Below are 24,209 nucleotides of genomic sequence, written 5' to 3'. Positions count from 1 at the left end.
GCGATAGCTACCTCTTAAACCTCCCTACTGCATCTTCATTTAAAGCCACTTGTTTATCCACCTTGATGCACTTGGGATAACTACAGAATGCTCCAGCTCAGATTCACCAGGAAAAAGGGAACAAAAACAGAGAGAACAAGGCAATTTTCAGACCCAGGAGTCTCATGTGTTAAGGCTTCTGCATTTTCAAGAACAAATTATACTTGGACCTAGGCCAGGAGAGGAGCTTGGTGGAATTGTTTTTGTATGTGTAATTCTTACAATCTCACATGCCACCAAAAAATAATTATTTTTAAATAAAAATTCCAAGCCAGGTGTGGTGGCACAAGTTCATAACCTTAGCGTTCTGAGAGGCTGAGGCAGGAGGCTCACAAGTGTGAGCCCAGAGGTAATTTAGAAACTTAGGAGGCCCTGTCTCAAAAATTAAAAATAAAAATAAAGGCCTTAGGATGTAGCTCAGTGTTAAGGCTCGGTTTGATACTGCCCCTCCACCTCTATAAACTGAAGTATAGTTGTAATATTACATAATACAGTAATTATGTGCATATGTTACTGCATTTAAAGACAGATATTACTGATAGAGGCAACTCTCACTCACCTATGCCTCCCACTAGGCTACTGAAACAACATTCTGTTAACCAAGGCCCACAATTGCAATTTTTTTCCTTGGGAATCCTACAGAATGAAAAAATAAAACAATGAGAAAATGATAAATTAGAGTTCATCTGAATTCAGTGGAGAAAGCATCAGAATTTTAGTTTTTTAAGTATTTGCTGTGACTGATTTTTTCAGACTTCTCATTTTATCTAGAATAAACAAATATTAACTGAATAACATGTCATGGTCTCAGAAATGAATTTGTGTTTTAATAATATTTGTATCATGTGTACTGAACTTACCATGCTGAGACACAGAGAAAGACAATATTTCAGGAAAATCCATGACAAATAAATCTAGGACAATCTGTGTAGCTTGAAAATGAATATGAAGAGATTAAAAAAATTGTTCACTTAAAAATTGTCTGAATTTTCAGCCTCAGAGTCCTTTGTGTTTCTTTCCAAATAGCATTCTCTAAACAAAATTCCCCACAGTTTAAACACACACACACACACACACACACACACACACACACACTTCCCCTGCAATGGTATGATCTGCATTTAATCGTAAACTGGAGGTGCCAAGCTGTGACAGTTTCCTGCACTCCATAGCCATTTGCTCCAATCTGAGACAGCCCTGAGTTCAGTGACGTTTTCTTTCTCCCCCAACAGGGTCAAATTGAAGTGGACAGCGAGACCATCTTCAAGTTAGCAGCCCTTGTTTTGCAGGTAAGAATTAACCAAGTGCCTCCGGCCAGCTCCCTTTTGTTTGGTGTTTTTGTTAAGTGCCTGCAACCCTGAAACTTTTGCATGGGCCAGTGCCTGATGGATTTTTTAAGTTGTTTGCTAGTGGAAAATGTGAGCCACTGTCTTCACCTTTAAAAGAGACTTGTGTGCATGCACTAAAGATTATGGTATTGTATATTGCCAATCAAAATGAAATTTAGGCTGCTCTGGGGCAAAAAGAGTTAAGAACATATTCCTGGAAAAGAGCTCTGAGTTGCTTGAATTTGGGAAGCAGCAGTTGTTAGAACAGCTGTAAATTTCATTTAAATTTAGTAATTTCTGTATACACCTCCTTGAGCTTGTGTAGGACCTCTTTAATTTGTAAAGAAACTAGTAGCCAAAAAATAGTCTGTTTCTGTGCTATTTTAAAAAGAAAAAAGAAAACAAATAGTGTCTGTCAATATACCTATGTCGTGGTTTAAAAGGTCAGCATCCAGTCTACTAAGTAAGTATGCCCCTTGCATGGAAAAGCGTTTGTCAAGCAATCTTAGAAATGCAAAGAGAGAATAGTGATCTGTATTTTTTCATATATGTGTATTTGTCTCTTCTGCTAAAAATAAGAACTAATTTATGGACACTAGCATTTTCTGATCAGTGCTACATTTTTGTCCTTGGCCATAGGGAAAGTGTTCCTTACCTTCATTCTTTAATACTAAACTTGGGGACTTAATGATGGGAAAATAACCCAGAGTGAATAATTCATTTAGCTTAGCATAAATACATATTGATCATCTGTCTTTTTTTTTTTTTTTTCAGGAAGCCAAGGGAGATTATACCAGGTAATGATTTCTTTTCTGAGATTACTATGCAAAATAACTCTAGCTGAATCATTGTCTGTGTTATTTTAAATAACAATGGTTGCAAAATCAAAAGAAAGTAGATCCCACCCTGACTAAGATCTCTTCCCTCTTCAGATAAAGACCTATTCTTTCTGTGAATGAATCTAAGAATGAACCTTTCTTACAATTTTTCTAGCCAGATTGACAGTGAATTGTAATCAGAAGCTTTCCAAAGTTCTGTTTTCTATCATCTGTTAGTTAGCAAGATGAAGAATTCCATAAAACTTTCAGTAGCTTGTGTTGATTTTTTTTAAAGAAAACCTGTAATGGTACATGTGTCTAAAGAGTTGTAAGTATGCGCAAAAAGATTAAAACCATCAGCTGCTTAGTCAAGGGATTAATAGAGGCTTTCTTTTGCAGCTGCCTTGAAGGGGCCTCTCCCTGCATACACTTGACCTAACAGTTGTGTTGTTACTGAGACACTTTGGGTTTTAACTGCCTCAGGGCCACATCTTCCATCTTTATGTTTGAATTTGCCCTCTACCTGCTCCATTTTGTCCCTTAAATGTAGGAGATGGGAGTGGAGTAGTTGAAGTCCATTAAGGTGGATGGGAGGCCTCTGATTAGAAACAGGTCCCAGGCCAGTGACCCATTGAAAGCCTGGCTTCTATCGTGTTAATGTTTGACTCCTGGTAAACTTTACTCGTTACAGATCACCTAGTCCTGATTCCCAGCCCAGTCTTTGAACAATGTGCTCCTTAACAGACTGATAAAATAACGCCTTGCAACTTCCGGCCACTGAATAATAACTTGGAAAACCGCTTTTTCATTATATATCTGTATCTTTACCTGTATCTATAACTGAGTCTATGTCCATATCTGTATCTATATCTATATATCTATGTCCCCCTGAGGTTAAGAAATACTTTGAAAGATTAATAAAAATCAACAGATACCAATTTTTTTAAATTAAAAAAGTGAATACTTACTTTATGGAATAATGTATTATCTGATCCTAGAATTGCAAATAAAGACAATTTAATAAAGACAATTAAGGTCTTTAAAAGACAATCAAATAAAGACAACTAAGATCTTTAAATGATTAAAAAGAAAGAAAGAAAGAAACTGGTGGACACACCCCTGTAATCCCAGCCCTCTGCAAGGCTGAGGCTAAAGGATTGCAAATTCAACCTAAACTAGGTAATTTTGCAATTTAGTGATAACCTATCTCAAGATAAAAAATAATGCTCTGGGATGTAGTGAAGGGCCTGGATTGAGTTTTTAGTACTGGGGGGAAAAATTGCAAGAAAGGCACAGTGTGGGAGGATAAATCCATGTCTAGATTATTAGTAACATCTAGAGCTGTTGCATCCTGGTGTCACCTTTGTCCGAGGAGTCATGTTCCTAGGAATATGGGGAATGTGATCATTTTATGGAGAGATTCATAAGCCAGCTTCAAGCCCCAGAACTCATACTCTGCATTCATGGATTACTAACTTTTCTCCCCTGATTCCTCACTGTTAATTAGAGGCCTCACACCCTGAGCCTCAGTTTTCTCATCAATAAAATAGGACAATCCCATAGGACTATAGTAAGAATTAAATGTAACACATTGCCCACAGCAGTGCTTGTCATGAAATAAGCTCTTATTACATTTTGGCTATTATTATTATTAATGTAGAGTCATTATCTTCTATGCTTTTCATCCTAATCAAAATGCAGTCTGGGCTCTTGGCGACCTCTTGAAGAGACTTTTGAGCCCAAGGCAGTTCGGAAAAAGCTTAACAAGGTGTTGGGGGAAATGAGAGAAAAGCAAAGGTTAATTTAGAGCAGCTAAGTAGGGAAGATCCCTGTCTGAGGCAGGAAAAAGCTTCCAGGGCTCCTCCTGGAATAATCCAGACATTTTAGTCCCAGAACTTCAAGTTTGGTGAATTAATTCTGGCCAAGCCCAGTCCTGTTCTTTTCTGTAACCCCAGCTGCCTAGAAGTTTGCTGAGGGCCCTAGAAGTGTCCCACGCCATTGTGAAATTGTCCAACTACACTACGCAGTAGAGAAAGCATAAAACTAAGTCTTACACAAAGCAGCAACATCACTTTGAAGGAGCCATTCATCCTTTTGAGCCTCAGTTTCCTTGTCTGTAAATTGGGATTAATCAAAACAGTGATTCTGGCTGAGTGTGGTAGCACAGGCCTGTCACGCTAGTTACTCCAGAGGCTGAGGCAGAAGGATGACAAATTCCAACCCAGGCTGGGCAGTTGATCTACTTCGCAAGACACTGTCTCAAACTAAAAAAATTAAAAGGGCAGAAGATGTAGCTAAGCGCAAAGGCCCTGGGTTCAATCTTTAAGACCAAAAAAAGAAAATAAATGGAATTTGTGCATGTTGATGCACTAGGTAGCTCATACCTTTATCCCATATGTATCTGCTGAGGCCTAAAATGTTTGCACACCTGTCTAGGTCAGGAGGATGGTAAGATCTATACACGGCTGCTGGCTTCTGCCGGGGAACTGGACTTCGGTCCTGGACCACTTTGGGGGGCAATTCCCGTCACACTTTTCGGTTGGTTGCTGCAGCTCCTGGCTTGAGAACATCGTGATATTTTCTCACAGGCTGTGAGCATTGCTGGAATATGTCCTCAGGCAGCTTCTTAGACCAGGGCAGCGTGACTTTTCAGTGAAAATGGTGACTGAACACTTAGGTCAGGAGGCAGCTCTGGGGCACTCTTTGAGTCTGTCTCTCTCAGTGTCCGCATCTCCTGAGCCTGCCTGGCCAGTGTCACAGCCTCCGGACCATCCTTCAGCACCTCCCCTCGAAGGACATCACCATTCCTCTTGGCCCTTCTCTGGGGAACTCTTCCATCCCCCCAGCTTTTGTCCACTGTCCCGAAGCCCCCTCCTTTCCCACTTCCTCAGTCCTTGCCTTCCTCCCCTCGACCTGACTGGGAAGGCACACATGTGCACCTTGTCAGCACTGACACTTGAGTGCTCCTTACTTAAAATGTCCAGGCAGGGTGTGGTGGTGCATACTTGTGATCCCAGCACTCAAGAGGCTGAGGCAAGGGGACTGCTGCCAGTCTGAGCTACATAATTCAAGGCCAGCCTGAACTGCATAGTGAAACCTGTCTCAAAACTAAATAAAATAAAATAAGATGCCTGTGCCCAGTTCCAACCAATCCCACCACAATAATTATCACTCTCATGTAACACAATCATGGTTGTGCACAGTTCAAACCTGTGCAAAATAAGGCAGGAAGGAAAACAAGCAAGAGACTGTCCCTCCCTGCTTATCTCCCTCCCTCTGTCTCTCTGTCGCTCTCTCTTTTTCTCTCTCGTGGTGCAGGCTGGGCTCCAACTTGTGATCCTCCTGCTTCTGCCTCCCACAGTCTTGAGATTACGGGTATGCACCACCATACCCAACTTGGCTAGTTTTTAAAAGCATTGTAGGTCTGTTCTCATTCTGTTGCATGCTCCGACCTGCACAAACCCCTTGCTGCCAGGCTAAGGCGTAGATTTGACCGCTATTGTTTACTTCTGAAGCCTCTTAGTTTCTTGCAGCATCCACATACCTGCCATTCAACATCCCATCTTGGCATTCATGGATACTAGGTCCACAATCTGCTGCTCCTGCTCTTTATATCTGCTAATGCCTCTCTTCTTTTTCTCTTCCACATAACCTTTGCTATTTTGCCTTTATCTCTTTATTCAAGCTCTACTTCCTAGGATGGCTTTATGATTGTCTTGTGTTTATAGAGCTGGGGGTTGAACCCAGGGTCTTGTGCATGCTAGTCAAGTAGTCGGTCACTGAGTCTAGGATGCTTTTAAAAACTAGCCGAGCTGGACATGGTGGTGCACACCTGTAATCTCAACAGTGCGGGAGGCTGAGGCAGGAGGATCACAAGTTGGAGCCAACAGAGAAAAAGAGACACAAACAGACTGATTGACTGACTGACTGACTCCCTTGCCTATTCTGCTTCCTGACATGTTTCCTTGAGAGTATTTTAAGTCAACATTATCATAAGTGGTAGGAAATCCAGCTGTCTGAAAGTTAATTAAAGTAGTGGAGTGGGGCTCCCATTCTCTTTAAATAGCTAAGTCTGAATTTCAAGTTAGCCCTCACCCTGCAAAGATAAGAGCTACTGGAGAATTCCCAAAAGCTGACACAGGGAGAAGGAGCCTTTGTCACCAAGCCACCTGGCCAGCTGCAAGTGACTTTGCAAAAGCAGAAGGTTTTGTTTTAAGATCCTAGTTCACAAGTGATGACGTCCTTAGGTGCTACAGCTTATGAGAAAAAATTTGTGACCATTCTGCTGGGCTAGAATGAGAGTATAGGTCCCACCTTCAAATGGGAAGGAAGCATTGCCAATTTAGATCTGTGCTGTAAAAACACTGCGATTTCCCATGGGAAAGGAACTTCCCTGGGTGCCCTGAGAGTAGCTGACTGAAGTTTACCCCTCAGTTGTTATACCCCTGAAACACTTATGGCTCTAAAATATAATTTCATTTCCAGATCCTTCAAAGTGAGTTACAGTAGGAAAAACAGCAGCTCGGCAGGGCATGCTGGCACGTGTCTATAATCCCAGCACTCTGGAAAGTTGAGGCAGGAGGATCACAAAATTAACCCCGGCCTTGTCAGCTTAGTGAGTTTGTAAGATATTTCTCAAAATAAAAAAAGGGCTGGGCTGTAGCTCGGAGTGAAGACCCTGGGTTCTGTCCACAGTACAGCCAAGGAAGGAGGAAAGAGGGGAAAGGGGGGGGGGGGGAGAAAGGCAGACCCCAGGAGCCAGGTGCTCAGTACTGCATCGGCAGGGAGGGAAGAGTGCAGTGGAGCTTTAGAATTTGACTCTGTAGGTTCACATCCAGGCCCAGCCACTTGATAGACAACTGTGGGTAACTTCTCTACCCTCAGTGGACCAGGTTCGTCTCAGTTAACATTTCATCATTAACAGTGATGTTGTCATCATTGTTAATGCCTTCGATCCTCACAGCAACCCTGTGAACACAGACACTATGATTGTCCCCATTTTCCAGGTAGGAAAACTGAGCTTTGGTGCTCTTAAGTAGCCTGTCTGGGGTGCATAGCTAGAGAGTGGCCAGTGGGGCTCCATACTTTGTGCACTTTACCACTGCTAGGAGTTGCCTTGTGTCTCAGAAGGAACACAAACCTGTAAGAGTCCTTCCTTACTAGCTTGGTAAAGAAAGCTATCTGACAGAAATTGAATATGCCTGTCTTATTTTAGACAAAGACTTTCATGAATTAAAAAAAAAAAATCCCTTTTGTGAACAGCAAAAGCAATTGGGCAAGGACTTCTCTCTGGGATACTTGGTAAAAGTTAAACAAAGCCAGACAGACTCGGTAGCCACTCTTGTAATCCTGACTAGTTAGGCGACTGAGACAGGAGGACTGCAAGTTCCAAACCAGCCCGGAAAGCTTAGCAAAATCCTGTCTCATATATAAAACAAAATGGACTGGAGATATAAATCAGTGGTAGAGAGCCCTATGTATCTAAAAAAAAATCCTGAGTACCTTAAGAAAAAAAAGTTAAAATTCATCAAGTTCTCTTTATTAGATTTTGTGTCTGTTCATTGGCCCTGCACATGTCCTCAAAGGAAGCATGCTGGCAGCCTCTTCCACATTCTTTTGTTCCTGATATCTGAGCCCTTGCTGGACTCGTGTGTTCTATGGACCTCACTTCGATAACCACAGAGTTTTGCTGGAAATCAAGGAGTTTGCATTTCATGGCTTACATATTTTGCATTTCAAAATACTTGGCTTTCATAGCACTAATGCTAAATGCAAGTATATGAAAACTGAAACCCCAAGTTTCACTTCAGTTCATCTCTAAACCTGCTAGCCCCTGGAGGCTCAGCCCTACGCAGGCGGTGGCTCTGGACCATTTGGGTTGTTTTCCTCTGCACCGAGCTGCCCAGGCTATAATGCTCATCGCCACTACATGAGTCCGAGTGAAACTCAGCCTGTTGGTCCTCTTAGGTACTGGCTTAGGTACTTAGTTGAGACACTGGCATGCATAGTATTTAGAAGGAATTGACATTAGTATGCCCCTCCTCAGAGTGCAAGCATCTACGGATGACCCTGTGGGGAGGAAACCTATAAGCCTTTGCTGATAGCTCTCTCGGTGCCTTTCCGTGCAGTTCTAGAAACACTGAGTGCTAACATAACACATAACACAGTGCTGCTGTCTGTGTTTATATGGCTAATGCAGTTGATCTGGGTTTTGTGTGATCAAGAGGGACACACTGAGCGACAACACATACAGGAAGAGGGGATAAAGCTTTGGGGCTTCAAGTTGACCATGAGTAATTTTCATTTGTCCAGTGGGAAGTTTCCCAGGAGAGGAACAGATTTCTTACTGTCCATTCTTTAATAAGAAAACACCGCCTATATTGCTCAATTTTCTTCCAGATGCTCATTTTTCTAATCCTAGATATGAAGGAGAGGTAATGTTTTTATCATGATAAAAATACATGTCACAAAAAGTCCACTATCTCTACCTCCTAGTTATTTTTAGTAGTACTAGGGATTAAACTCAGGACCTCTACAGTGAGCTACATTATCAGCCCCTTTCTCTCTTTTTTTTTTTTTTGAGACAGACAGGAAGTCATGCAAGCTAGGTTTGATCTTTATTTTATGAATTGATTGATTTTTTGCTACCAGGGATTGAACTCACAATCTTGCACTTGCCAGACAGTGCTTATGCCACTGAGCTAAATCCCTGGTCCTAGGTTTAATCTTTCATTCCTCCTCTCCTAGCCTCCCCGAGTGCTGGGCGTACAGGCATGTGCTGCTGCGCCAGGCTCACCTCCACCAGTTTAAGAACACAGCTCTGCAGTGCTACGTGCATTCATCTTGTGTTGCAGCCAACTCCCAGGACATTCACTTTGCAAAACTGAAACCCCGTACCTATTAAATAATTCCCTATCCCCTAGTCCCAGAATCCTCAGCGACCATCTTTCTCCTTTCTATTTCTAACAGTTTGGCATGAGGTAAAACATTTTTATTAAAAATATTCACAGATTTCCACATTAACCTGTTTCTCAGTACAAGTCATTCTTATGGATTATATTTCTCCTACCAAATATTAAAAAGAGGTAAGCACTCAAAGTAGATATGATCGGGAATCCTTAACGAGTTGGCTAATGTTTAGAAAAATCTCTCATCGCATTTTCATTCTAATTTGAAATTCTTTAGTCTTAAAAAAAAGTTAGTTTGGGAGTTGATCTCCCTGAGGTGTGCACATGGGCAGTGATTTGGCCTGGGTCACTTGGTAGGCCACAGGTAGAAATGTCATGACAGGAATTCCGGCAGAGCACTAGCAGAGTTTCTAGTGCAGGACGCATCTGATAGAATGCTGGGAAAGGGGTGTGGCACAAACTGCAGGGTGGGACAAGGTATTGGAAGAGGTTTCAGGTCCAAATTTCCACCGGTGACCAACATCTCAGAGATCTGTCATACCAACCCTGAAACTGCTTGCAACTTAGAAGTGGCAACTTTCTTCTAAAGTTTTTTTCCCCTGTGGCATATTACAAACCCTTGGGGTTGCCAGGTTTAGCAAATAAAAATACAGGGTGCATAGTTACATTGCAATTTCAGATAGACAACTAATCATTCTTTTTTAAGTATAAGCATGTCCTACATGTTTATTTTGGTAACTCAAACCTTAGTTGACCCCTGGGAATGGTTTTCAAATGGGAGAAATCCACTGCCAGCCTGCTCTAAGTGGTAGGAGTTAAATGTTGGGTAAAATCTTGGGTTTGGAGCCAGGCATGGTGATGGCACCTGTAGTCTTAGTAGTGTGAGAGGCTGAGACAGGAGAATCCCAAGTTCAAACCTATTCTGGGTAACTTGGTGACTTACTGAGACCCTGTCTCAAAGGAAAGAGGAGGTAACTCCGTGCAAAGGCCCTGGATATATAAGCTTGGGTTTGGTGTGCCACAATGAAAAGGAGGTCCTCACTTGTTGAATACAAGCAGTACTATTATAGCAGTCTACTATAACCTCCCCAAGAACTGTTTGAGACGTGTCACTAATGCTGCTTTTAGAGTGCAGAAACCCAGGCTCATAAAAATTAGGTTATCTCAGACCACAAAACTGGGAACAGGGAACCTGTGACAGAGTCTAGTTCTAAATCACAGCCCTCATTATATTATAGGGTTTGGGCTGATCGGGTGGTGTTTTGATTTTTGGTCCAGGTGTGCTCTGTCTGCCTGTGGGCTTGTTCTAGTTGAAGGTGGGCTTGAACCTCAGGTTCCTTATCTGAAGGTTAGAAAGAGCATCTTCCCTTTGGCTTGGAATGAGGACAATGATATACAATTGTCACCCACAGCAAGTCCTCAGGGGAGTCTCCTTTGAAGCCAGCAGGGTTTCTTGATTCTGTGTTTTGCTCAGTTGTCATATGAAGGAGGAGCTGAGAGGTCCAGGAGCTGGGAACCAGAGACAGCTTAGGAATGCAGGGTCTCACCTCAATCTTCACAAGGGACCTTCTGTTTTCCACATGAAAAGAGAGCTCCACAGGTTTCCAAAAAGAAAGGGGAGCTGGAGGGAGGGTGAGCCTGGCTTTATCCAGGCTTGGAGAATGACTGCTACGATCTTTTTAGCTCTCATTCTGCTTTGTAAATAGCTACAATATGATTGGCTTAAGGTATGATAAGGAAGCCCTCCGTAACCCCAGCACTGTGGAAGCCTGAGGCAGGAAGATCACAAGTTCAAGCCCAGTTTGGACAACACAGTGTGACTTAGCAAGACCCTGTCTCAAAATAAAAAAAATTGAAAAAATTGCTGAAGATGTACTTGATGCAAAAGATTCTAGGTTCAACCTCCACTACTGGGAAAAAAAGAAGAGAAAAAGATGTGGTCAAGAACTGTTTCGAGGGAGTGGAGAGGAAATTCCAAGAATGGAAAGGCTCCTGGTTTAGGCGGCCAGGCCCCTCCCCTCCCTCCTGTCCTCCACAAAATCCTCTCCTCCCCTTGTCCCTCCTTTTCCTCTGGTGCTTGGGCCTGAAGTTTTCCCCAGCTCAGACCTCTGGGGTTTTGGATCTATTACCGCCTACCACAGGGCCTTGGTAAGTCTTCAGATACCTTTCCACCTCATTTTCCCCGTCAGTGAACTCACACTTCGATGCAATGAATTCACCTCAGTTCCTTGGATGGTTGGAGCTACTTTTTTTAAAAATTTGGTTTGGACAGGTGAAAGATGAGGAGGATGCTTTTATTTTAGTGAATGCAAGCCTAGCTCGGCCTCTAAGCAGTCCTTTAAATTGCAGTAATCAGCGGTGGTGTTGGAGGTTGAATGACTTTGAGCCCTAGGGTTTCTAACTTGGCCTGGGACTGACTGGGAAGGAACGTGTCAGCTTCCCATGCCAGGCAGTGGTGTCCAGAACAGGAACCCATAGCTCCAGAGGGACAGAGGTTTGTTTTGTTTTAATTTTTTATTACTACAAGAGTTTGGGCATCAGGAATTGCTCATGTGGTTAGTGAGACTTTTTGGAGATGTTGGGCTTCTCAAGTAAAGCAGTTTGGACTCCCTATTTACAGTTCTGCTGATAGTACCTGGAATCTGTTTGTTTCGTTTTGTTTGTTTGTTGGTTGGTTGGTAGCTCACTTAAAAATACAATTTAACCAGGGACGTGGGGCAATTTAAGAAGACTGTGTCTCAAAAAAAAGGTATTGAGGATGAGGTTCAATTCCTAGGACCATCATAAAGACAGACACAGACAACAGCCAAAATTTGGTGTCTTTATTACTGCAGGGCAGCTATAGCCTGTAGTTTGGATTTGGTTTGGTTTGGTTCAAGAAGCACAGAGTGCTGGGTAAAACTTTAAGTCTTAATATGTGTTTAGCTTCTTTATGTGATTAATCCAGGTTGGGGTAGTGCAGTTTAATCTAGTTTAAAAAGGTTGACTGCCGCCACCCAAGAAGGACACATTCTAGTGGAATTAATCAGAGGAATCGGAAGCCTGCGGTAGCTGGACTAGGCTTCTCCTTCCTCTCGTCCCTTGCTTGTGGACCCACAGGAGGAGTCCGACAGAGTGGGCTCCTCCTGTCCATTTCTTCCTTGCTGGGTGGATGTAAATTACTTCATCTCTTAAACCTCACTTTTCACACCTGTGAAACAAGGATGTAAATGATAATAAGTTCAACATGCCTGTGGAGAATGGGTTTGGCACGGTCCCAGCCACCTGGTAACACCCATGAGCCTCTGTAAAAGCACTTCTCTCGGGGGATCAAGTGACATTGCATTACTGCAGGTCACTTAGCAGTGTCTCCTGGAAGTGATCTGTGCTGTTGACCACTAGATGTGGCTCAACCTCCTCTACCATCTCTTATTTACTGTTTATTCATTTTTATTTTAGTACTGAGGGCCAAACCCAGAGGTGCTGTACCACTGAGCTGTGTTCCCAAGAAACCTTTTATTTTTATTACAGTATCTTTTTTTGTTTGGTTTTTTTTTTTTTTTTTTTGTGGTACCGGGGATCAAACTCATGACCTTGCATTTGCCAGAAAGGCACTTGTGCCACTGAGCTAAATCCCCAGCCCAGCCTTTTCATTTTTTATTTTGAGACAGTATTACCAAATTTGCTCAGGTGGGATTTGGATTTGTGATCCTCCTACCTCATCTTCCCAGAGCACTAGATTATAGGTCTGAACTCCCATCTAGCTCTATCTCTCCATTTTTAATGGTAAATTCCTATTTTTGGTTTGAAAATCTCTGCTTTGTGCTGTTTATTGTATTGCTGTGGCTTTTAAATCATTTGCTGAATGCAGATGGCTGGACCCCACCCTCAGCCATCTGATTCAGCAGGTCTGGGTGGAACCTGACAATCTGCATTGCATCTCACACTGACACTGCTGGTCAGGGCCCTAGGAGAGATGCTTTCTGACCGAGGATAGGACTATACCCCAATAAATCTATTATAAGTTGAAAACATAAATCAGAAATGCATTGCATACACCCAGCTTCCTGAATGTCCAGCCTGGTAGCTCAGGGCAGGGTAGTGTTGGTTGCCTCCCATGGTGACAGAGGAGCTGGCTGGGAGCTGAAGCTCCATGCTACTGTCCAGCATAGCCAGAGATCAGAGTGTGTCTCTCTGGCCTTGGAAAAGGTTAATGATTAAGATTCAAAACATGATTTCTACATTGCTTTCACACCATGGCAAGTTGGAAAATCATAAATTGAGCCATCATAAATCAGGGACTGCCTGTATTGTTTTGTGTTTGTTTCCTTTAATAGTTCTTTATGTAGAAATTAGGAAAGAAGAATTTACCATTCGAAATCTCTAATTAAGCCCTAAAGGCCATCACTAAAGGCCAAGTTTCACAGACTACTGAGACCAAAAGGCTATTTTACAAAGGCCAAGTGGAAGGCAGTCTGCCCAGGAAAGAACTTGCTCTAAACAAACTCACCCAGAGGGGCACTGGTGTCTGTAGAGTACTTGATAAAAGTGGAGTTTATAAAAACTAACCAAAATCCTCTTAATAGTTTTATATGTAGGCAAGTTGTCATGGCATGTGGATCCAGTTCACACAGTTTAGTAGTTAAATTAGCACCTTTTACACGTATTTACCAGACAATCAATATACTGTCCTGTTAGGGTCCCTAGTGCTGTGCCATTCCTTCATCAGAGATGAAAACATTGATGGGTCACCAGCAAGCAGAGACGAGGAAGAGATTTATCAGAGCCCATATGAGACCACAGCCATCACCTGCCTTTCCTCCTCCATTTCCCTTTCTCATTTGAACATTTTCTTCCCATTTTGGTTCTTATTTGGTTCTGCCAACTGCATGGTTTTCTCTTTGTATAGTGAAGTTTCTGCAGACGTTTTTCACTTGGCCATTTTATTTATGTGTTTGTCAATACCACTGTTGCTCTCACACCAAGGCAAGTTGACATACATGCTGGGCAAGTACTGAACTACATCCCTAGCCCTATTTATTTATTTAGGGGCTTTTGTTTTGTTTTTGCTTTGTTTTGTTTATTTTAAGACGGTTTCACTATATAGTGCACAGTGGTTTTGTACTTGCTGTGTAGTCCAGGCTGCCCTCAAGGTTGTGATTCTCCTGCCTCAGCCTTCCAAATGCTGGGATCACAGGCGTGTACCACCATGCTTTCATTCAGTACTTTGTATTTTGCTTTTATTTGTTTAGCAGGGATTGCTGGGGATTTTCTAAGACCCTGTGCATGCTCTGCAAAAACTCCATTGAGCTACATCCCCAGTTCTACATATTATTTTGAGTCAGGTTCTTTCTAAATTTCCTAGGCTGGCCCTTAGCTTGAGACCCTCCTGCCTCAACAGCTGGTAACAGCTGGCTTAAAAGTGCCCACAGGAATAATACCCTCCATTATACATAATTTGATCATCATCTATAACTTGCACTTTTAGTGCACATTTGGTTTGTATTTCCCATAAGAAAGAGCTTTGGCACTGATAAGAAAAGTGAACTTTAGGGTATGGACTTTTTTTTCTTTCTCCCTTTCTTCCCTAGGAACCTAGGGACAGTGTCACACCAAGCCCAAACAGAGGGGTCTCCAATTTTTCTAGGTTGAGGAAGTGCCAGCAGGCGTCCTCTGCTAATTGGTGACCCTCCTTCCACCCCAGCCTCCGAATGGCAGGTGGCTCGCTGTTGCTGTAAGCGAGCCTGCAGTTAGCCACAGCAGGTGCACACATTTGCTGGGGGTGGCTTTTTCCACACAAGCGCTCCAGCACACACAGACTCGTGTTGGTTCTGCCAACCATGTGGCTTTCTCAAAAATGAGTGGGGCTGGCACATTCCAGCAGGGCTTTTGAGGTCAGTAAAGAAAAACAACAGCCCGTGAAAGGGGGCTTGAAAGTGCCTAGAGGAATCATATCCTGAAAAATACTTGTTATGGCTAAATAGAGGGCCAGGACAGCTTTCTTTTGGAAACCTATTGAGAGACGAATCTGGAATGCCTAAGGGAAGGGCTCAGCCTCGATACTCAGATAAAATGCAAGCATATTCTTGGCAGTGACATTTAAATTCTTACTGAAACGCTAGAGAAAAGCCATCGCTGACTTGGTCACTGAGAAGTAGTGAGTGATGTAGATTTATGGGCCTTCTCTCTGGCTGGGACCTGGAGAAACCAGTCCCTCAAGACAGTTCCGGTCAAGTGCAGCTTTAAAATAACATATCCATTTCCATTAGGGTCAGGAATGTCCAGGCAGGGTGAGTGTGTTTATTGCTAGTGAAAGGCAGAGACATCCCGATGGAGGCTTCTCTCCTCCCAGCGGCTCTCAGTCCAGCTCTCCCCCAGACGCTGAGGCTGATCCTGGTTCATATTAGCTGTGCTGCCTGCCCCGCTAGCCAGGGAGGGGCCCTCTGTGTCCCCCTGCAAGCTCACGTGGTGCAGGCTCAGGCTCTCAGACAGATTGGCCAGGAGGGCAAACAAACAAGCGCCCAGTTGCTGTCTGTCCATTCAAACATGAAATCCTGTTTGAGCCTAAACTCTGAAAATGATCGGAATTAACCCTGTAGACTAATATGCCTGTGCTGTGCACACCCTGGAGGGGTCAGGTCTTGGTCACCAAGTTCTAACCTCTTGCGTTAGCTCTGCAGCACATTAGGTCTAAACAGTATTCGGCTTGTTCTTCCACACCCACATCCACTCACTGGTCACGTCTAACTTAGATTTGGTGTGAATGATTATACAGAAAAATGCATGAAACATACATGAAATAGAAAGAACAATCTGGAAAGCGTACCCTTGTAACCCCAGCCATGAGGAATGTCGTCAGGTCCCTAGAAGCTTCCTCGCCTTCACTGTGATCATACCTCCTACAGCAGTAAAGTGCTCCCCCTTTCCTCAGAGGTACTTTTTTTTAAAACTATAGCGTATATTTTCTTGTCTTGCTTTACCATTTTGTCACCTATATAAAATTGTAGCTTCATTTTGCTTACTTGGGACCTGCGTTCATGGAATCATGGTGTGTTCCTTGTGTAGGGTCTTGTGTCTTTGCTCTATATTTATGAAATTTACCCATGTTGTTTTCTCTTCCTCTTCTTCTTGCCTTTCCTCCTCCTTCTTGTTCCTCCTCTTTCTCTTCTTTTTCCTTCTCCTTCTTCCCTTTTAGTTAGTCTGGGCCAGACATGAATCTGTTTTTTTTAGCCCAAACTGACCTCAAATTCAAGACCCCTCTGCTTTAGCTTCTTCCACCACCACACCTGGCTCCTTTTTGTCTTATTGTAAGCAATGCGGCTATAAACCTTATTCTTGTGCAGAAGTTTCTCTTGAGCTATAACTAACAAATGTTTCCTAGGCCAGAGAGGCATGCAAATTTCCAAAACAGTAGACCATTTTACACTCTGATTAGTAAAGGAATAGAGTTCCTGTTACTCTACATCTTCATATAAACAGTCAAAGTTTCATGCGTTTGATAGTCTGGTGCCTTTGAATAATTCATTGAAGATACAATTTGTAATTCTCTGAATTCATACAAAGTTGAACACATTTCTCTTATCTGTTAGTCATTTGGATTTATACTTCCATGCACAATTTGTTCAAGGGTTTAGCATATTTTTCTACAGCCTGCCTGTTCCAATCATGTTTTAATTCTTCTGTGGGCTTTCTTTTGTGGCAGTGTAACCAAACTCGTAACTCAGACACATTATGAGGACTTACTGGAAATTTTCTGTAATAAATAGGTCCTTAAAATTGATGTTATCGGCAATTGCACAAAAGACCAGACTTGCAGACTCATAATAGGCAAGTTTTCCATTGCAAAGGAATAAAGCTATGTTATTTTCTGAAAACATATTCTTTTGGAATGATCCAGACTCCATGTTTCTCTAAATTACTAATGTATCTCTTTCATTCATATGCTACTAACAATTTGTGTTATTAATAAATTACCTGAAACTAGCAACTAAGTTGAAAAATAGAAAATACCTCCCTCCATCCTTTACTAAAACAGGTAGCTTATATTAGAAATTACAAACCGAGGGTGATAGGCTGCTGTGTACTGATGTCCTCAGTTTGTAATTCTGACATATTTTATAAAACACTAGGACTTTGAACTTTTTAAAAATACATTTGTTAGACAATGACGGATTGACATTCCTGTGTGGCAGAAATAACCTGACTCTGAGTGGGGGCTCTTTAAAATGGATAAAATAAGATTGTGTTCCCACCTAATCTTCCTTTTCTCCAACCTATTATAATGTGTAATATGTATATAAAGTATTATAATCTTTGCCTGTGGTTGAGCAAAATAAAGACTACATATCCCAGCCACCCTTGCAGCTACGGCTAGCATGTTAACAACGACGTTCTGGCCACTGAGGTTAGGGAAGCCAGAGGTTCCCGCCTCTGCTCCTACAGGAGTGAGTGTGTTCTTGACCCCTGCTTAGTGCACCCAGTGCTGAGCTATCATAGGCGCTGTGAGGGGAAGCAACATGCTGGGAGTGGTAGAGCTGCCAAAGAGATTTATTCCTCAACATTTCCGGCTATTCTGGCTCTATTTATGGAAAGAGAAATTAGTTACAATTTTGATCTCCGTCATACATAGTCAAATCTATATCCTGACTACTACGAACAGTTCTCAATTTATAATGGTTAACTTAGGATTTTCTAATTTTACAGTGATGCAAAAATGATACCTATTGAATATGTGCTCTGAATTTTGATGTTGGTTTTTTAAAAAAATTTTTCCTCCAGTACTGGAATTGATTTCAAGGGCCTCACACTGAGCAACCCTCAGCCCTTTTTTATTATTTTATTTTATGAGAAGTTTCCCAGGCTGAGGTTAAATTTGAGATTCTCCTGCCTCAGCCTCCCAGAATGCTGAGATTACAGTATATGCCACCATACCCAGCTTGATTTTTGATGGTTTCTGATTCTGGTGACATGCAGTGCAGCCTTCTTGTGTTCCTGGGCAGCCGCAGCTTTAAGTTTACTGTGCAACCAAAGCATTTTTTGGACATAGTTATTGAGTTGTCTGAGATACTTAACACTTTATTGTCAAAGGATTTTAGATGATTTTACCCAAATGTAGGATAATATAAGTGTCCTAAAAATTGGTAAGGCAAGCTTGACTATGCTATATTGTCCAGTAGGGTGAGTATAGTCAATAATTTTTTTTCTTGGTAATGGGGATTGAACTTATGACCTCGTGATTGCCAGGCAGGCACTTATGCCGCTGAGCTAAACCCCTGACCCAAGTCAACAAATTTTAACTTACGATATTTTCAACTTATGATGGGTAACTGAAGGACCCTCTGTCCTTCAATGGGCTATGGCTTTTCTCTTTCTCTTAGTCTCTTCCCTTTCTTTTGTGTCCTGTACCTGATGCTTTGTACGACTTGCTGTTTTTTGGCTAGTCAGTTTTCTAATGCCTGCCTCACTTGGCTGCTATTGGGCCTTTGCCTCTGAGATCTCTGATACTCATAATCTGAGTGACATAAGAAAAACATCTCTTAAGTGTAAAAGAGATACAATTGAAAAATGCATTAAGGGGGGATTTAGCTCAGCAGCATAAGTGCCCTGCCTGGCAAGTGCGAGGTCATGAGTTCGATCCCTGGTACAAAAAAACAAAAAGAAAATCTAATAGGGTGGAATTCTAAGCTATATTTGTCTAGCTAACTTGCTTGCTGGTGGCACTAGGTAACAAACCCAGGACCTCATGTTTACTAGGCACATGTCCCCAGTCACCTCAGAATTGTTTAAATAATCGAATGTGGAGTTCCTCAACATTGGCATTATTGACATTTGGGGTGAGCTAATTCTCTGTTGCTGAGGCTGTCTGGTGCATGTGGGATGTCAGCAGCATCATGACCTCTATCCAAGGACTACCATGAACACCTTCTTCCTCAGCTGTATCAAGAATTGCCAAATTCGGGACAAAATTGTCCCAATTGAAAACCACTAATCTAAAGTATATTCTTGTTCTTTTTGTTCTCAACAGACTATTTTTTAGAGCAGTTTTAAGCTTACCGAAAAATGGAGCAGAAAGTGCGGAGTTCCTACGCAGCTCCTCTCCTTCCTCACACACTGCTTACCTTACTATTAACAGCTTGTGTTAGTGTGGTGCATGTTACAGAAGCCTGGAGACAGACTAGGGTTTACTCTTCCTGCTGTGTGTTCCAGGTTCCTGCCATTTTGACAAATCTTTGTGTCATCTTAGAATAAGAATAATTTTAGAATAAGAATAGAATAAGAATAATTTTAAATAAATAGAATAAGAATAATTTTACCACGTTAAAAAACACTCCCTGTGCTCCATCTGCTGAAGTAGAATGGTCCCATAGTATTCATGGAGAACTGGATCTAGGACCACCACCACCCCCATGACAAAATTTGAAGATTCTCAGGTCCTTTGCATAGAATGGTGTGGTATTTTAATGTCCCCTACACACGCGCTCCCATGCACTTGGAATCTTCTCTAGATGGTTTATACCTACTATGATGTAAATGCTATGTAAATAGTTATTACTATTTTGTTTTGAGAATAATGATAAAGGAAAAGGCAGTATGTATTCAAAACAAACCTAAATTTATTTTAATGTGTTCAGCCTATAATTGATTGAATTCACAGATGTGAAACCCATGGTGGATCAATAGGACTGACTAAATTTCTCTTTAAAGTAATATAATTCTCCTTAAAATGATCGCTAAGCCACTTTTCTGATAATACGTATTTCAGTTGTTTTGCAGTGATTGATTATACAACAAAAGGTCTCAGTGAATATTCATTGTTCTCTAGGGTGCTGGGTCATGATTAATCTCTAATAATTTATGGATTTATTCAGCCAATATTTCTAGATAAATAATGCTGTATCACTTCTTATAAATTGTATAAGTTCTAATTGTGTAGAGTAAAAATTTTTCTAGAAAAGATTCGATAATATGATGTGTTGAAGACCAAAATTTATCTTTCAAAAACTCCAACTCTAGCTGGGTGTGGAGGCACACACCTGTACTCCCAGCACCTGAGAAGCTGAAGCAGGAGAATCTCCATGAGTTCAAGGCCAGCCTGGACTACATGTTGAGTTCAAGGCTAGCCTCAGCTACACATCGAGACCCTGACTCCACCCACCCCGCCCCCCCAAAACTCCTCCAGTACAGGCAATATTTCTCTCCACTTGAAGCATACAACTATTTACTTCTCTAGTTACACCCTAGACCCACAAGTTGCTGCATTCAGCCCCTGCATTAAGTGCTTAAATGCTAGGAAATGCTTATGATCTGAGGGGCACAGCACAAAAACCATCCTAAAGGGCAGGAGATACAAGTCTCCCATTTTGTGCTTCTTCTCAACTGTGAGCTTTTGAGTAGCATTTGAATAATTTTTCTCATACTCTTTGTTCCTGTTTTTTTTTTTTTTTTTTTTTTTTTTTTGTCTCACTACCTTTGTGTGAGTTAAAAGTCACACCAACATATGACACTTGGTTCTATATTAGGCATGCAGTAGAGACTTACACATACTTGTTAAATGAGTAAGTCGGGGCTGGGGATTTAGCTCAGTGGCATAAGCACCTGCCTTGCAAGTGTGCGGTCATGAGTTCGATCCCTGGTACCGATAAAAACGAAAAAGACAAAAAAATAAATAAATAAAAATAAATGAATAAGTCAAATTATGATACATAGCAATATCTAACAAACTAGGATCTTGATTACCACAGCAGTTTCTATAACCTAAGGCCATAAGTGAATAGTAGGCTGGATTCTTGGAATACATTCACTTGAATCCAAAAATATAACAATGTGTGTGTGATTGGTGGTGATGAAAACAGTGTTGTCTTTAGTTTATTGCTTTAGAAAATATATGTGTATTTGCCCCTCATAAGAAGGAAACCACCACAGCAGCCTTCTATTAAATGTAAATGGCCATAGCAGGGGGAAGGAGCGGGCGGCTGAGCACTTGCCTCGCATGCTTGAGGCCCTGGTTCCACCCTTTGCACTGCAAAAAGAAAAACAGGCTTTTTAGAACAGAGCATGAGAGAAATTATTAAGCAAAATAAATATTAACCCTGGAAGTTGACGGTTGACCTTTAATATGGATAAATTGGATTGTGGTATATTTTGATTTTCCGGAAACCCAAACCAGTTTCCCAAGATTGTCAGTGTGATTAAGATTAACCGCTCACATTTTAAATGAATAGAGAGGTTTATTCTTATGTAATAACAGGAGCCTAGTGACTTCGTATTTCCTGCAGTAATTTAGAAAGCTAAATCATTCACCTGCAGGAAGGGCCATAACCCTGCTTTTAAAATGTAATGTTGACTGCACAAATATATACATATATGTTATATACACATACAAAATAGATAACTATACTACTAATCTATTAGTTTATCAAAAAGAACAGTTTGTGCTTTCATTGTTTGATTGTTTGATCATTTGATCATTTTTTATGCCTAAGTCTTGTAACCTGAACAAGCACTTCTAAGATAGCAATATGCATTATATTAACTAGTATTAATTTCCTACTATTATTTTTGAAATTCAGTATCGTTTCTATCCTTTTTTCTGTTTTGATTTTTTTTGTTTGTTTGTTTTTGTCTTTTTGAGACAGGGTCTCACTATGTAGCTCAGACTGGCCTTGAGCTCATTTTGTAGCTGAGGCTGGTCTCAGACTTGTAAGGATCCTCCTGCCTCAGCCTCCCAAGTGCTGTGATTATGGGCATGCAACACCACCCCTGGCTCTGTTTTGATTTTTAAAATAATATTTTTTTAAATATGGGAAAGTTCTTCACCTCATGCCTAATCAAGTAAATACAACTTTAAAGCAAAAAAAAAAAAAATAATAATAATAACATTGACAGGTACAAATCACAATGTCTCCAAGCAAGATGCCAGGCTCTCTCGTCTTATCTATTCTTAAGAAAAGACAGTAAATTATGTAGAGCCTGCTCAGCGGGCTCACTTCCTTGTCCTGTGGCGTGGTCATGAAACTTGGTGACAGAACCAGAACATAAACTTTGTGCAGGCACTAAAGGAGAAACCCACAAGCTGATGAGGGATGGATGGCAGTGAGCGGTTTCCAGGGCAGCAGAGTGTGGCTGGGCTGAGCCCCTGCAGGCCATGGCTGGACCCCAGGGTGACCTGGGCGTAGTAGCACTTGATTTGAGTGTGGCATTGATGCTTTGGGAGGAAATTCATCTCGAATCCACATTTGTCCTCTGCTTGCTGGGGCGGGGGCGGGATGATCCACTACTTCAGTGTCATGATCCCCTTTGGGCAAACCCAGGGAAACTAAATAAAACCGCATACATGATGGAGTGTGAAACTTGATTTGTTATTGTTTTTATTTGGCCCTTGGGGTTGGGTAGAAGCAGAGCGGAGTCTTCCCAGAGACCAGAGTGTTCCTGTCTGCACTTGGGACACCTCCCTAAAGTCTGCCTGAGACTCCAGTAATGCGGTGGTTAAGAGCCTGGTCTCCAGAGGCTCAGTGGTAGAGTATCTGGCCAGCATGTTGGAGGCCCTGACTTCCATCCCCAGTACCCCCCACACAAACACATGCACACCGAAAATGAACTTAGGGCCAACCAGACTGGTTCCTTCTGGGTCCCCTACAGAGTAGCAGTGAAACATGGAGACGTCTTCTCTCTAAACATCCCACAGAGCATGGGTTATAACAGCACTCTGCATGGGAAGGCTAGTGGTGAGCCTTCCGTGAGGAAAATAACCTTTTAAACATGGTGCTGATGCTTGTAACCTCTCCACAAGGGCTGGTAAGAGTGGGAGGAGGAAGAGTCAGCATCGTGCTGTGCCATGAGCACAGTGGGTCGAGGACTGTGAGCAGCGTCTTCTTGGGTTTCTCTGAGGCCTCGCAGCTCCCACAGAGTCCCATCTGTTTCCTCAGATTGTCTCCTCCAACCCTAGTGCCAGTCAGAGTCTTTTCTCTCACACAGTGCAGGACCACCTATAACCGGCTCTTCTTACTTCTTCATAGACTCGTTCCTTCTCAGTTTCATGAAGGCCACACCTTTCTCTGAACAACTGTTGTCTTGCCATTTTATAACGAGAGAACAGCAAAACTTCACACAAGATGCATTTGAGCCCAATTGATGCAGTTTGAGGGCTATCTTGGGTTTCATCAGACACATTCTCCAGTCCTCTTCTATTTCCAGAAATTTCCACAGAAATGAAATTTCCACAGAGAGTTCTGACTTGGTCCATTTTATTTCCAAGTCTGGTGGAAAACCAACAAAGGGTAGTAGAAAGTTCTACTACCAAAACCATCTTATTGCAGTATCTATGGTGAAAGGTTGACAATGCTATGCGAATGAATGGATGTATGATAACCTGTATTCCAACATGGTGAATGTTGTGTAGCCACTAAAGATAAGTGACCAGATGCTACACAAATGTGGAGATATGGAGTTCACAAAGAAGTGTGAAGACTGCTGTATAAAAACACAATAGGAAAAATGCACAATTCTAATTGTGATATAATAAAATAGATACATACAGGAAGTATTATAATCTCCAGATACCACTGCATGTCTTGACTGTCAAATCCGAGGGCTGTTTCTCCTCAGAGCACAGTACTTTGTATGTGTGGACATGTTAAGAGAACCCAACATCCCATGAGCTGTGACTTTTCAGGTCTCATTCTTTTGGTAGGCAGCTTGAGTAACTTTAGGTGAAGGTGCCTGACATTACCGTATTATGTTTCTTTTCAGTGATGAAAATGCCAGGAAAGATTTAAAGACACTGCCAGCCTTCCCAACAAAAACTCTCCAGGAGCACCCTTCCCTGGCATACTGGTGAGTCCGGATCCCCCTGCTGGGAGCTGTCAGGATGGAAACTCACAGGAGATTGTCATGCCAAGCCATGCCTTGCAGGGCAGTGTAAGAGTGGCTGTCCCTGTGCATCTCCCTGAAGTGGCTGAGCTGCCCTTTGAAGCATTGTTGGGTGAACTGTGCTCAGTACCTGTCACTGTGTGGCTCAGGCTTCATCGAGCAGAACACGGTATGGTATAAAATACAGATATTCTTGACCAGAGCACTTCTAAAGGGTCTGCTGCTGGACATCATTGTATGTTTTGAGTTGTTTTCATTTGTATTTTAGC

At 42.0% G+C, this 24,209-nt stretch overlaps 1 protein-coding gene across 6 annotated transcripts in view; it reads left to right on the top strand.

Annotated features, from left to right (window-relative positions):
* Frmd4b (FERM domain containing 4B) overlaps positions 1-24,209 on the top strand; it is a 334,677-nt gene that overhangs the window by 263,856 nt on the left and 46,612 nt on the right. For all 6 annotated transcript variants that reach the window (XM_063260238.1, XM_063260235.1, XM_063260237.1 and 3 more), the window contains 3 exons: positions 1,272-1,328; positions 2,142-2,164; positions 23,821-23,904. In XM_063260238.1, the coding sequence (XP_063116308.1) occupies positions 1,272-1,328; positions 2,142-2,164; positions 23,821-23,904 (164 nt within the window). The remainder of the gene's footprint in view (positions 1-1,271; positions 1,329-2,141; positions 2,165-23,820; positions 23,905-24,209) is intronic.

The sequence above is a fragment of the Cavia porcellus genome, unplaced genomic scaffold, assembly GCF_034190915.1.
Source record: "Cavia porcellus strain 051 isolate PalLab524CR breed Dunkin Hartley unplaced genomic scaffold, mCavPor4.1 scaffold_13, whole genome shotgun sequence".
NCBI classification, from domain to species: Eukaryota; Metazoa; Chordata; class Mammalia; order Rodentia; family Caviidae; genus Cavia; species Cavia porcellus.
The sequence above is the reverse complement of the archived record's forward strand: the minus strand, read 5'-3'. Positions and strand labels throughout refer to the sequence as shown.